General features: G+C 52.8%; 1 protein-coding gene across 2 annotated transcripts in view; it reads right to left on the reverse strand.

Annotated features, from left to right (window-relative positions):
* CRTAC1 (cartilage acidic protein 1) overlaps window positions 1-14,901 on the reverse strand; it is a 153,880-nt gene that overhangs the window by 9,241 nt on the left and 129,738 nt on the right. For both annotated transcript variants that reach the window (XM_047760692.1, XM_047760691.1), the window contains exons 8-11: window positions 12,112-12,248; window positions 8,312-8,394; window positions 7,390-7,490; window positions 6,783-6,951 (exon numbers count right to left, since the gene is read on the reverse strand). In XM_047760692.1, the coding sequence (XP_047616648.1) occupies window positions 6,783-6,951; window positions 7,390-7,490; window positions 8,312-8,394; window positions 12,112-12,248 (490 nt within the window). The remainder of the gene's footprint in view (window positions 1-6,782; window positions 6,952-7,389; window positions 7,491-8,311; window positions 8,395-12,111; window positions 12,249-14,901) is intronic.

The raw sequence follows: 14,901 nt of genomic DNA on the forward strand, positions 1-14,901 counted from the left end.
TCACGGCAACGCCGGATCCTTAACCCACGGAGCAAGGGCAGATCGAACCCACAACCTCCTGGTTCCTAGTCAGATTCGTTAACCAGTGAGCCACGATGGGAACTCCAGAAACGCTTATTTTTGAGCCCAGCGGGCCATCTGCATCAGGAGGAGCAGGGAGAGGCCAGGGTAGGGTGGAGAAGGACGGCAGAACTCCGCCAGGCGCTCCCCCTGAGCAGGGCTGCGTGGGACTGTTCTGTAGGATGAAGCTGAGAGCACTGTACACAACCTCTGGGAACCCCCAGAGCATAAAACATAGCAAGGTCCCTGAGTTTTTATTAGGTGATGCGATGCAGTCCAGGAGGGCACGTGAGGTCTGAGAAAGCTGAGTCCTCTGCCCACAGCTCCCCACTGACTGGGCAAAGGCCTGCAGCCCCAGGAGGTGTTCATCCTCCAGCCAGTGAGTGAGGAGCTGCCGAGATGCGTGGGGAAAGGACGTGCAGGGGTGGGGGTGGGGGTGGCGGTGGGCGCTGTCTGCTGAGAGGTGCACGTGGGCACCCACGCAGGTCTGCGGACTAGCCAAGCCTCCCAGCACACCTTGCTGCAAAGTCAGGAGGAGGCTGGGCGGGGGTGGTTCCCGGAGAGAGGAAGGAGCAGGGTCAGAGGGGCTGAGCAGGAGCGTTGGAAAGCGGGCTTCCTGCAGCCCTCTGCCCTTCCCGCACAGCCTGGGGCCACACGTCCACGCGCTCAGTCAGGGCAGCCCTTTCTATAGTCCTGTTCTGTACACGCTCCTTCTCACCCCAACCACCACAAAACACACGGCTCAGGACTGGAGACCTTTGAACTGTCTGTCGATAGGGGACCTGCTAAATAAATTATGAATGCAGCCACACAGTGAAACAGTGTGCCACTCGAAAGGAAAACAAAAGAGACATGCATGGACCTGGAATGAAGTCCAGGATATACAGGTAAGAAGGAAAAAAAAAAGAGGTTTGGGCAATAATAGGGAGAGTGTAATCATTTCTGTTAAAAAAAATTCTATGGCGTATTTGTCTATAAACATGCTCTCGTGTATTTTGCATGGAATAAAATCACATCAAAAAGCATGGAACTGGGAACAGCCCACCCAGGTTCAGTGTACTCCTTGCCTACCTTTCTATTCCCCTTACCTTGTCATGCATATTCTTTTTGTCACAGCACTTAACATTGTCTAACATCTCATTAGGTACTATAGGCTACTCCTCCGTCCACTAGAATCTAATGTCGCCCATGGCGAGGGTTAGTGCTTGGCATATAGTAGGTGCTCAGTAAGTAAGTAGGCAAATGATACTGCGGGAGGGTGAAAGGAGAAAATTTTGGGGGGTCTTTTTTGTTTTTTAGGGCCGCAACTGTGGCACATGGAGGTTCCTGGGCTAAGAGTCAATCGGAGCTGTAGCTGCTGGCCACAGCCACGGCCACACAGGATCTGAGCCGTGTCTTCAACCTACAGCACAGCTCACAGCAATGCCAGATCCTTAAACCCACTGAGCAAGGCCAGGGAGCGAACCCACATCCTCATGGGTACTAATCGGGTTCGTTAACCACTGAGCCACAGTGGGAACTCCGAAAGGTTTCTTTTTTGCTTAATATTCTCAACAGAGTGGTGCGATTATGGGTTATTTTTACTTTCTTTTTTTATGATGCTATGTTTTCTAGTTTGTCTATAACCAATATATATTATTCTTACAGTCAGCAAAAAAAAAAAATCAAAGTCTTCTAAAAACAAAAAAAATTGCAAGGAGTTCCCATCGTGGTGCAGTGGAAGCAAATCCGACTAGGAACCATGAGGTTGTGGGTTCCATCCCTGGCCTCGCTTGGTGGGTTAAGGATCCAGCCTTGCTGTGAGCTGTGGTGTAGGTTGCAGACGCAGCTCGGATCCTACGTTACTGTGGCTGTGGCGTAGGCCGGCAGCTGTAGGTCCAATTAGACCCCTAGCCTGGGAACCTCCATATGCCGCTGTGTGGCCCTAAAAATAAAAAAAATAAAATAAAAAATAAAAACAACTGCAAATCCTGCTTTCCCTGCAGGGCTCCCGGTGCCAGGACACCGACCCTGTGAGTGGCTCCTGGGCACATTTGCAGCCCTGCCCTCCCACAGTGAAGCCTGGCTTTGGCTTTCCGGACTCTGCAGCCCCCTCTGTTCAGCCTGCCCTCTCAGCCTGGCTCTGGGTGCCCCCGGGCTCCCTTCCCGGCTCCGTTCCCACCAGACCTTTCGTTCTATGGACATGGTGAACACCCCCAGCTCCGGCCTTTGTTCAAGCCAGCCCAGCCCCTGGGTGCTCTCCTCTAGCCCCCGCCACACCTTCCAAATTTCTACCATCCTCCTAGACCTAGTTCGAGGCTCACTTCCTTGAAAAAACTGCCCAGATGGGGGTGAATTTTTCCCGCCTTAGTGCTCTCAGAGCCACTGGGCCAGTGTGATGGCACATCTGATGGCAAGTCTGTTTGCATGAGGGCTCCAGCGTCCATCTGTCTCTTTCATGGGACTGAGCCTGGAGGGCAGGGAGAATGTCTTTGCTTCATTTGTCTCTGCCACGTCTCTCTGTGTCTCTTGGTCTCTCCTGGGCCCCGTCTCGGTCTCCCCATTGTTCTTGCTTTTTCCGTTTTCCATCTGCCCTTCCCATCAGCTCCCTCTCTTCCTGCCCCCTTGCCGGCTCCTCCATCAGTCAGGAAGGCCTGTGCTCTGATAGATCCAGGAAGATCCTTCTGGATGGTGGGCCTTGGAGCTGCAGGGATGGAGGCCTCCTGCCTCTTGCTTGTCCACCTGCTGCCCCACTGCCTGCTAAGTGGCCTCAGGGAATCTCACTGCCAGGCCCAAGACTGACCTGCAGGGGCCGGTCCCCAAGCGTCACCTTCCTTCTGTATCTTTCTGGGAGGGGATCTGGCACCAGAGAGGAGGCTGCGGGGGACCCGTGGCACAGTTTGAACCAGCATTCAGAGCCAGAACAAATCCCCAGGTTTTGCAGAACAGCAAGGATTGGCAGTCAGGAGGGATCCCAGGCTGGTGCAGCCTCCAAAATCCTGAGCAGCGGGGAGGCGGACAGTCAGGAAGAGGGACAGAGGCTCTTGAACCCCCATAATCTTCCCCAATGGCTCTGCTGTGGCTGCCCAGCTGAAGAAGCAGATCTGTTCTCTTGGCAGGGGCAGATACTGGCCAGAGAAGAGACCCAAGAAGACCCCAAACACACATTTCAAAATAGCAGAGGCAGCCATGGGATGGGGAAGGAGAACCCGGCCCCAGTCCTGGTCTCACCGCTGATTGCTTTGTGAGCCTCCATTTTCACATCTGCACAATGGAGCTGATATCCAAGCCAGGTACGTGGATAAGCATCCTGCCCACGATACCATGGCAGTCATCCCGGTGCGGGTGGTCTCACTTGGGTCAGCTGGTAACTGTGGGGTCATGGATGTCCAGTTAAGAAAGAGGCAGAGCAGGAGGACGTTGGCTGGCTGCACACAGAGCAGCTATGGGAAGGCCAGCAGTCAGTCACCGTGGTTACGAATTCAGACTGTGTGTTCAAGAAGCTGGGGTCCGAACCCAGCCCTTCCTACTTTCTGGAGGTGTGATTCCGAGCAGGTTACTTAACTCAGCCTCAGTTTCCTGACCTGCAGAATGGGGGTTATGATTCCTAATGCATCCTGTTGTGGTGAGGTTGGGATGAGGTGTCTTGAGCAAAACACTTTGCCCATTGAGGGGCAGAGACTAAGGGCTTAGTTTACAGTTGGCTAGTGCTATTTTGCAAGCGAGGGCCACGTATTTCAAAGTCATCTTGTACTTTTAGGGCCAGCCTAGCAAACGGCTGCCTTAAAAGTGACAGACTTCCAACTGCGGGCCAACCCACCCAGGGTAAAATAGCCTGAGAACACGCTCAGATAAGCCGGCCTTGGGTGCCCTAAATATTTATGCTTCTTTTTCAGGCTATATAAATATTATGTGTTGCCTATAAAAATTGGAAAACACACGCACACACACCCAATATGGAAGAAAATAAAAATCACATCCACAGGCAGGTCTGGATTTGCATCCCAGCTCTGCCACTTACCTAGCACGGGACCTGGGGAGGCTTTCTTAATTGTTCTGATACTCAGTTTTCCACGAGGATGAAATGAAATAACAAAAGTGTCACCACACCTGGAATGATACTGATCCAGCCACTCAGAGAGGACACTGTTTACACTTTTCAGATTTTCTTTTGGTTTTTTTCTATGCACATAAGATGTGCATATAATATTAACTTATACATATATATATTTGTTACTTAGAGACCATATTGTCTACTTTTTTTTTTTTTTTTTTGCTTTTTAGAACCGCACTAGTGGCATATGGAAGTTCCAGGCTAGGGGTCTAATCAGAGTTGTTGCTGCCAGCCTACACCAGAGCCACAGCAACGCCAGATCCGAGCTGAGTCTGAGACCTACACCACAGCTCATGGCAACGCCGGATCCTTAACCCACTGAGCGAGGCCAGGGATCAAACCTGCAACCTCATGGTTCCTAGTCGGATTCGTTTCTGCAGCACACCATGGGAACTCCGCCTACTCTTTTTATATTAACATTGTATCAACTCATGAGGTGCTAACACATGGGGGAGAGTGACTGATTTTGAACCTAGGTATATTTGACTCAAATGTTTTCTTAACCATTGGGTTTTAGTAAAGACTCTCTTGCCCCTCTCACCACTTGCAGTGTTTCTCAACATTTTTTCCATTACTCCACTTCCTCCCTAACAAGGTTTTTAAGAGTTTTTCCCTGTAATTCCCACCCTCAGTGCCTTTTAAAAAAAAAGTTTTATTTTGGGAGTTCCTGTAGTGGCTCAGTGGTTAACAAACCCGACTGGCATCCATGAGGATATGGGTTTGATCCCTGGCCTTGCTTGGTGGGTTAAGGATCTAGCATTGCCATGAGCTGTGGTGTAGGTTGCTGACATGGCTCGGATCCTGCGTGGCTGTGGCTGTGGCTGCGGTGTAGGCCGGCGGCTACAGCTCTGATTAGACCCCTAGGCTGGGAAACTCCATATGCTGTGGGTGCAGCCCTAAAAATACCAAAAAAAAAAAAAAGGGTTTTATTTTGAAAGAGTTATCGATTCACAAGAAGTCGCAAAGAGAGCACAGAGGGGTCTTGTATACCTTTCATCCAGTTTCCCCCAAATGGTTACACCTTACTTAACTATAATACAATGTCAAAACCAGGAAATTGACCTTGGTACAGTGTGTGTCTTAGTTCTCTGTTGTTTTACCACCTGTAGATTCCTGCAGCCACCACCATAATGAACAGAACTGCTCCATCACCACAAAGACCTCCCGGGGGCTATCCCTTTAGAGTCATTCCCACCTCTTTCCTTTTCACCATTTCTACCCCTCAGCAACCATCTACTTTCCATCTCTATAATTTTGTCATTTTAGGAACATTCTATACATGGAATCAACAATATGTGACCTTTTGAGACTGGTCTTTTTTTCACCCACCATAATGCCCGTGAGAGCTATCCAAGTTGCTGTGTGTATCAAGAGTCCTTTTGGAGTTCCCGCTGTGGCTCAGTGGTTAATGAATCTGACTAGCATCCATGAGGACGTAGGTTCGATCCCTGGCCTCTCTCAGTGGGTTAAGGATCCAATGTTGCTATAAGCTGTGGTGTAGGGCGGATCCTGTGTTGCTATGGCTGTGGCTGTGGCCGGCAGCTACAGCTTCAATTTGACCCCTAGCCTGGGAACTTCCACATGACACAGGTGCAGCCTTAAAAAGCAAAAAAAAAACAAAAACAAAAAAGCCAAACCCCCAAAAAACAGTTCATTCATTTTTACTGCTGAGTAATATTCCACGGTGTGGATGGACCATAATGTATTGACCCATTCAACTATGGAAGGACTCAAGGTCATTTCCAATTTGGGCTATTATAGACAAAGCTGCTATGAACAATTATCTATAGATTTTTATATGAACCTTCATCTAGGATAAATGCCCAGGAGTACAATGGCTGGGGCTTGTAGCTGTTTTATAGTTTAGTTTTTTTGTCTTTGAAAGAAACTGTCAAACTATTGTCCAGGGTAGCTGTACCAGCAGTGAATGAGAAATCCAGTTTCTCTACATCCTTACCAGCATTTAGTATTGTCATTCTTTTTCACTTTAGCTGTTCTAATAGTTGTATAGTTACACCTTATTAATACTACAGGTGTACAGTATATCAGTTTATGTTTTATACATATGTATACATATATAAAATGTACATCTATAATATTCATTCATATATATATTAATACATATACATAAAAGAGTAGGATTTCTTTCAGTTCCCCTGCCACAGCCAAGAACCAGTTTTTACCCTCTTGGGGATGATATCGCTCCTGCTGAGAATGCGTGCTTTTCTCAAGTCTAGAAGCCAAGAAGGCACGAGGTTTGATGAGACACTTTAATCAACGAACCAATGCCTAAGAGGCCTGGAAAGCCGCTGGTTTGGACAGGTTTGGTCCCGGCCATTGTTTGAAGAACAAATGGAGGATTAAAGACTCTGACCCAAGGTGAAGAAATTCCTCAGAGGCACCAGGATGGGGACCCTAGCAAGGGGTGGGGCCTGAAACCTTCCTGAGCTCCCTCCTGCTCCTCTCACAGAAGGGTTGACTCCAGCTGCTGGTGTCACGGTAACATGGTACCTGGGAGATGCTCAGGCTGTGAGTCCTGCATCTCAGCGGGATGGGATGCAGTTTCAGCCCTCACTGTCCCGACAAGCGCTCACTGCCTGCCCCTCGCCCACCCCCAGCCCTGACTCACCCAGGCCAAAGTGTGCCACGGGCTCCATCTCGCACAGGTACCCCGAGCCCCCGTCAATGATCCTCAGGTGGGCCCCGCTCTTCTTGGTGTAAAGCACGACCTTAGCGCCCCTGGCGAAGGCCCCAAACCGGGTTCGCGGCACCACTCGCAGCCAGTTGTTGCTGAAGCCCTGAAAGGGGGAGGAAGGCAGGCCCAGGCATCAGGGGGGGTGGGTGGAAGAAGCAGGGAGGGGAGGGTGAGAGAGAGAAGGAGAAAGAGGGGGAGAAGAAAAGGGGCAGAGGAAGTGGGGGGGGGGAGCTGGGCAGGGAGGGTGGACACAGCAGGCAGGCTGGCTGAAGTTTGCAAAGAGCAGGGAAAGCCTACTGACTCAGGGAAACGGGTTTTTGAAGTGCTGATGGAAGGCGGAGGGGCAAAGGGCTTCTCCCAGAGGCAGCGCTTCCTGGAGGTTTACTGTGCTGCTGGGAATTTATTTGCTTCCTCTGGTCCCGGGATGGCCATTTCCCGCCACGCCAGTCAAGCAAGCATCCAGGGCTCCTCTGCCCTCGTCCACCCGGGCCCCGGCGAGCTCTTTGGGCTGGGCTCTGTGAGTCCTGAGGTCCATGCACACCTGATTCCCCCGGAAGACGGACAGTGGCTGAGCCATGGACTCTCCGTGGGACAAGATGAGGTCCAGCATCCCGTCTCCATCGAAGTCTGTCACCACACCCCCTGCAACAGCACAGATTTCACTCTGGCCATTGGCCAGGAGACCCACAGCAGAGAGGGGGTCGTGACCAGGGCCAGGTTCACGCCCTGAGTTTGGGAGGCTAAGAGCACGGTGCTGGGCAGGAAGACTGCAGCTTGAAGCGCAAATCCTCTCCTTTTTAGCAGCCGCTCGTGGTAGGAATACACAGAGGGGGGTGTCCCTTTCCTTGCCCTGGATTTTTGCAAGGAGAGCATGGGTGCAAACAACTCAGACTATGAGGGCTTCTTCCTGGTCCATTATACACGCCCTTTATATCGGCACAGTGTTTGTCAATCTATCGCTTCTCTGCACATACCTGGTGTCCTTTGGTCCTTATCACCCAGCGATGTGAGGAGGGCAGAGGCAATTATCCCCATTTTGTGGGTATGGAGAAGACCCTTTTCCAAGACCACAGGTGAGGCACTGGCAGGGCCGGGTCTTGGAACTCCTGATCCCGTGCTCTTTCTCTGGACACTAGGCTACGTGTCAGGAGGGGTCAGACTGCAGGACACTCAGCCTCTCCTTTCCCTGCTCACCAGAAATGCCATTGCCCATAGATTCCCACACCTCTGACCCGCTGGCGCTGGGACTGGGAGAATGGACTTTCCTCTCCTTTGCTTCCTGTCTGGCGCTCCCAGGGGCTCCTCCCTGCATCTCACCCCTGCCCAGGATCTCAGCCTCAGAGGGGCAGGGACGGGAGGAGTCCAGCTGTGGGACCAGCTGCTCTATCTCTCCTGCTCTCACCCCAGGCTACGGGCACCGCTGAGACGGGGGCATGCAGGCTGGAGCCCTCAGGTGCCCTCACCTGTGCCCCGGCCCTCAGGCTCCAAGGCATCGCCAGGATTGAGCTCCTCGATGAGGGGATCGCCGTGTTCCCTGCGGATGACCCTGCAGGAGAGGAGACAGGCTGTTCGTGGATGACAACATGCTGGCGAAGCCCCAGTGGCCTCCTGGTCCCAGAGGCCCATAGCTCCGTTCTCTGTCCCCTGAGCATCCCGAGACCCTGCTGTGCATGAGCTGCCACGGGATACCGATAGAGCCACCGTGCTCACAGACCCTGCTGCACCCTGCCTGCGCCTTTCCTGGGTTTTAATTTATGTTGGTAAATATTGATTTTTCCTTCTCTAATGGATGAATTATAGACAGCCCAGGGAAGGGCAGTTGATGGATGGAGAAGGGACAGGGGTGCAACTACCTTCAACTGACCTTCACTTTCCTTCAAGTGGCCCTGGGTTTCTGAGTTCTAGATGCTACATGTGGTGTCCCGCCCCCACCACCCCAAATGTCACTTCTGCCAAGCCCTCCCTGCTGGAAGCAATGCCTTGCTGCTCTGCCTTTGTCACTTTCCTGGACGTTATCACTTTCTGCCGTGTATTGAAGCTCTGTATGAATGCATCTTATCTCCCCAGTTAGACTGTGAGCTCTTTGTAGGCTGGGACTGTGTATTATTCCTCTTTGCATCTCCCGCAGCATCTAACACAGTGCCTGGCTCTCGGCAAGCTCCATGCACACGTCTGTGGGATGTAGGGAGGAATTCCAGAGGCAAAAGGGAGGAAAAGGTCCTTTTGCGTTGCTGGGGTTCTGTCTGTCTTGAACTCTGAGTCACAGTAACATCTGCTGTAAAGTCCACTGTGAAAGTCTTGTTCTTTCTGCACATTGAACCGAACGCTGATGATGGTGGCGAGTGCTCCTCTCTAATTTTTCTCGCACGTTAGATTCTCGCAGCCATGGGTGCTCTGCCCTGGCTGTGTGGAGCAATGCTGGGGTTGACGGGGAGATAAATAGGACCAGGAAGGGTCTGTATCACTCTCTCCCCACATTGCAGGTGCATGTGGCCCAAATCACAGAGTCACCAGAGAGCAGCCCTGTGGCCAGCGCTTTCTTCAGGAGGGGGCCAAGGTCCCTGGAGCTGCAGTCTCTGGTGGCTGGATGGCAGAGGGTGCTGGCAGAACTGCACGGTGTCTGCAGGGTTGAGCAGATGCCTTGGGAGGTGTCCTCTGTCCACACAGGCACCTGTCCTGAGCACACCTGCCTGGCAGTGCACTCGGATGTGTGCACCCCTGTCAGAGGTGTGTATGCCTTAGTCTGCTGGCACCCACAGTCCCTTTGTCCACTCATGTCCTGAAAACTCTGTCATAGCTGAGCAGAGCCACCCCTGGGTTCAGGTGACAATGGGGTTAAGGGTTCCTAAGGAGGAAGCCCAGCAGATCCGGTGCAGGGCTAGGCTAGCTTACCCAGGTTTGGGCAACCAGGACTGGCTTCTCAGAGGAAGGGCCAACTAAGCTGATATTGGCATGAGTGAGTGGGCATCACCAAGAAGAGACAGAGAGGGCAGAGGGTGTGGGCAGCCTGAGGGGTCAGGTCTGGCCCAGCCCAGAAGTGAAAGAAGCTCAGGTTGTCTGGTGCTTAGGTATAAACCAGGGAGTGGAGAGCGACAAGGCTGGGGACAAGGCCAGGCTGTGGGACACATCAAAGCGAAGGTAATGCAGAGCTTCTAAAGGGTTTAAGTGGAAGAGGGGATGGTGAGATTTGCACTTTCAACAGCTGGCTCTGCAGCACTGGACGCACGGTGCCAGCCGGAGTGCGGGAGGGTGTCAGGGTGGAGAGATGGGAACAGATCAAGGCATGTCTAGATGTTTAAGTGGCGCCACCACATGTCCCCGCTTGGCCGGGGATAGTCCTTGCTCATGCCTGTTGCCCTGCCATTGCTATCAGGACCCCTGAACGTGCATTAAGCACCTGGTATAGATAAGGAGTTCTCAGTTTCCCAGGCATCACTGAAGGACTGGCAGACTCAAGCACATCAAGGGAGTTCCTGCTGTGGCTCAGCAGTAACGAACCTGACAAGCATCCATGAGGATGTGGGTTTGATCCCTGGCTTCTCTCAGTGGGTTAAGGATCCGGCATTGCCGTGAGCTGTGCTGTAGGTTGTAGACATGGCTCAGATCCTGAGTTGCCATGGCTCCGATTGGACCCCTAGCCTGGGGACTTTCATATGCCGCAGGTGTGACCCTAAAAAGCAAAACCAAACAGAACACCAAGGCTTTGCATACTTATAAGGAGCCTCCCAATGTTCCCTTCAGTCACAGGTGACAAGCCCACTTGGTATGGGACAGGTGGGGGTTAAACTTCCAGAGTTGCCAGCTGAGTGGTGGCCCCAGCTATAGGCCCTCCCCCCCACTCTCTGCTGTGTGCTCCAGACCGAGCCATCTGCCACGGGGACTCGGGGCACCGCCAAGTACCTGGAAAGTGGCTTCCACTGCCGCTGCATGGAGGCAAACACACTAAACCCACGGGGTGACCATGTGGTGACCCTGTCCACGGACAGCCTGAGACCAGCCTGCCCTTGGGAAGGAGGCCGGAGGGCGCCTGGGAGATCTGACAGAGGCCAGGCGGGCAGGGAAGGTGCCTGGGTTCCTGGGCCACAGAGACTCCTTGGTGCTCAGGGGCCCTGGCGAGTGACACTTTATTAGCCAGAGAAGGAAAGCAGTGTCTCTGTTAACGAGGAATTGATCTTCCGCAATTAATCTGGAAGTTGTGAATAAGCTTTTTGCAAGGCACCTAATTAGTAAATCTGGTGCCTTCAGGGGGTGATTACAGCCAGTCAGGATTGATGCTTTGCTAATAATTATATTTTAAAACACACTTAGTCACAGGTCTCGCCTTGTATTAATAGTTGGGGACCCTCCTGGGGGAGGGGATGGGGGCCTTGGGGAACCGGGCAGTTGATCTGGCCTATTTTCTGCATCCAAGGTCCTAGTCCACCCTCCTCTCGCCACCTGCTCCTGAGCCCCATTAGCACGTTTTAGGCCAGAAACAGGGCTGTCTCAGGCCACATGGGTCCTGTGGTTTGGTCCCCAACAGCAGCTCTCAAACACTAGTGTGTTAAAATCACCTGATGCCGGGGACACATGTGAAAAAGAGAGATTCCTGGGCCTCAGCCCCTGCGACTGTGATTCAGGAGATCTGGGTGGGCCCAGGGATTCTGTACTGTAAATAAGCCCTCAGGGGGTTCTGATGCCAATGACCCCTCTTAGTGAAGTGATAGCTCCAAAAACCTAGCCCTTCCGCCCTGCAGGGCTCACACGCTGCAATTCTTCTCTATCACTAATTGTCTCATCCAGCATTTCCCAAAGGATGTTTTGCAGAGCACCAATCCCAAGAGAAAAATCTTTGAAAGAAGCGTCCTGTGGTCACATCTACTTGGCACACTCCATCCACCTTTCCTGTGGTAAAGGCTCTGAGAAGTCCTGTAGTCACTAAACCTGCCTATCTTTGCTTCCCCCACGTGCACCCAGACAGACCTGGCTCTGGAACCCCTTTGGGTAGTAGAGTGGGGCCTGGCTTCTGGGGACACCTTGGCCCTGCCCCTCGACCCATTTCACCCCAATGGCAGAAGGCCAGCTTCCTGCCCAGGATTCACCACCCCCCACCCCCATCTCTCTCGGCCTCTAGCTCAATCCCTGTCCTTCCCGCTTCTCTGCTTCTTCATCAGGGGCCCCTCCTCCCTCCTTCCCTTGGAGAAATGCCTCTGAGTCCTAACCCCCACTCCCTCACCCCCAGCTATGAAGGGTGAGTGGCTGCCTGCCAGCCTGAAGCACCTACCGGAAGAGGCGGTTGGCTGAGGGGCTGCGGTGGGCGAAGTTGTTGAAGAAGATCTCCAGCTCCTGGTCATTGTCAAAGTCGGCGGCGATGACTGTGCGGACGGGGGAGGGCATGGAGAATTTGGGGGAGGCGATGTCCTGGGAGGAGAGGGGCTGCAGGTCAGTGGACAGATGTGTGGCACAGTGGGAGGGGGCAAGAGGCCGACTCCCCCACCCCCGCGTGTGCGTGTGCGTGTGTCTGTGCACGTGCAAAGGTAAAAGACAGCCAGACGGAGCAGATCCTCGCTCACCTCCCCTGTAAGGGACCTGGGCTGCTATGTTTAGGACCACACGAGCCTCAGGCTGCTTGCAGGAGAACAAAGGAGGTCAGAAGAACCCTGCAAATTCGCACAAGTGAAGGGCCCTGCTGTTCCCTAGTGGGGATCATACGTGGCGCTCCCATCCATCACCTGAAGCAGGGCTGACATTAGCATTCCCATTTTACAGATGAAGTAACTGAGTCTTGGAGAGGAAGGGAAATCGCCCATAGTCATAGCTAGTGAGTCGTGTGGTCGCCGGGCCTCTGATTCCAGACGCTTCGCCCTTTCTAGCATGTACCTTTCCTTCTCCGCAGTGAGAGTCAGAGGTTGGGTGGACACGGGGAAGTGCTGAGCATTTGAATCCAGGCTTCTCTGTGGACTAGCTGTGCGATCGGAGATTATGGACCCCCTCGGATCTCACCTTCCTCATTAGTAACACGGGGATAAATAGTCACCGTTTAGGTTGTAAGGACCCCATGTAAAGTGCTCAGCACAGAGTGGCCACAAGATAGATCACTGGAAGTCTGTCCTGGCCTTGCCCTTGCCATCAGGTGGCAAAGGTGGCCTTAGCTGTGTTTTTGCTGTCTCTATTACCTCACCTCTTTTCTTGGGAGGTTTTTTTTTTGTTTTGTTTTTGTCTTTTTGCCTTTTCTTGAGGCACTCCCTCGGCATATGGAGGTTCCCAGGCTAGGGGTCTAATTGGAGCTATAGCCACTGGCCTACACCACAGCCACAGCAACGCAGGATCCGAGCCGCGTCTGCGACCCACACCACAGCTCACAGCAATGCCAGATCCTTAACCCACTGAGTGAGGACAGGGATCGAACCCACAACCTCATGGTTCCTAGTTGGATTCGTTAACCATTGTGCCACAATGGGAACTCCTATTTTTTTAATTTTTTAAAAATTAAAAAAAATTTATTTTATTTTATTTTTTGCTTTGAGGGTGGCAGTATCAGATACCTCTGCCCAGGGCTCATGAGGAGACCTCAGACTCAGGACAGCCCAGCAGGGACCTCAAAGTGCTGACAAGATCTAGGTGGACCTAGCAAAGGGTTCCAGGTATGGGACTGGCCTTCCTTTGCTATAGAAGAGAGGCTATGTGGGGTGACCTTTTGTTTCTGAACAGAATATCTATTCCGGGTGGGTCTGTCCCTAAAGACGCAGGACTGCCGAAACCCCAGCCCACGTAGAGAGAATTGGGAAGGGTGCAGTTGGGATTCTGGGAATGGCCCTCTGCACCCGCCCTGCCCCGAGCCTCCTCCTTCAGGCCCTCTCCCTGGGCCACAGGAATGAGCTGCCTGCTCTGGGATGGCCGAGGAGGGAGGCTGTCCCCATCAACACAGTCATGAAGCTGAGCGCCTGGCCAGCTGTCCAGGGTGGGCTGAACAGGGCCTTGAGAGCTGGTAACAAAGAGACCTCAGGATCTCGATGTCATCATTATTTTATTGATCCTATAAAAATGGAAACCTGCATAGGCCCCTCGAGTGGTCCCATGGACCGCCTGGGCTTCCAAGATAATGTGTGTAAGAGGCTTAGCACAGTTCCCGGCACGTGAAGGCACTTGATAAATGGGGCCTCTATTATTACTGCTATTGCTCCGGTGAGCTCTGGGGCTGGGCCATCAGAAGAGTTAGTTAACATTTGGGGCTGGATCGTTTTGTCGTGGGGCTGTTCTGCGCATTGCAGGACGTCTAGCAGCACCCTGTCCTCTGTACAATAGATGACGGTGGTGCCCCCATCCCATTTGTGACAACCAAGAATGTCCCCGGACCTTCTCAAGTATTCTGGGGTGGGGACAAAATCACCCCTGGGTGAGAACCTGGGTTAGAACAAAAAGCTGAATAAAGCTAGAAACCATCCAGGGTCCCAGGATCAGCCGCCCGTGTTCAGGGTGTGCCTCCACCTACACGGAGAGCCTGGGGCTCAAGCCTCTGCAGGGAGGGCGCCCTAAGGTGGCTGCCTGCGGGGGAAGGGTTGTGGTGGCCCCCCACATATAAGGTCCCTGGAGAATTCTCTGGGACCATCAAGTTTCAGGCAAATGCCGGAACTTTCTTGCTCACTCAGGGTTTTTTGGAAAGACCTCCAGAGCAACCCTGACTCCCTGAGATCAGCTGCAAGCATCCCATGCCCTCTGTCACCCTCCTTGAGAAAGCCCCAAACTCCAGCTCATCAGGCTGGTGGCACCTCTCTTACTGTCACCGAAGAGTCCTTATGAAGAATTCTTGGTATCACAGATGATGATAGCTCAGGGCGAGGGCACAGAGAGGGGGTCTGAGGTCACCTTGCCCATCACCTGCCGTTTGTCCACAGGGGCAGCTGCTGGGACCTCTGTGGCTTCAACCTCTCCTGCCCCCACCCACTCCACACCCTTGGCCTGAGCCAAGGCCAGGACTCTAGGAAACAGGCTCCCAGTGGAGAGAATGGAGCCCACCTTGTGGGGCCTTGGACCTGTTCTGCCCTCCGTGGTAGGCTGCCCTCTCTCCTCTGCC

This window comes from Phacochoerus africanus, chromosome 15 (assembly GCF_016906955.1).
Source record: "Phacochoerus africanus isolate WHEZ1 chromosome 15, ROS_Pafr_v1, whole genome shotgun sequence".
Taxonomy (NCBI): domain Eukaryota; kingdom Metazoa; phylum Chordata; class Mammalia; order Artiodactyla; family Suidae; genus Phacochoerus; species Phacochoerus africanus.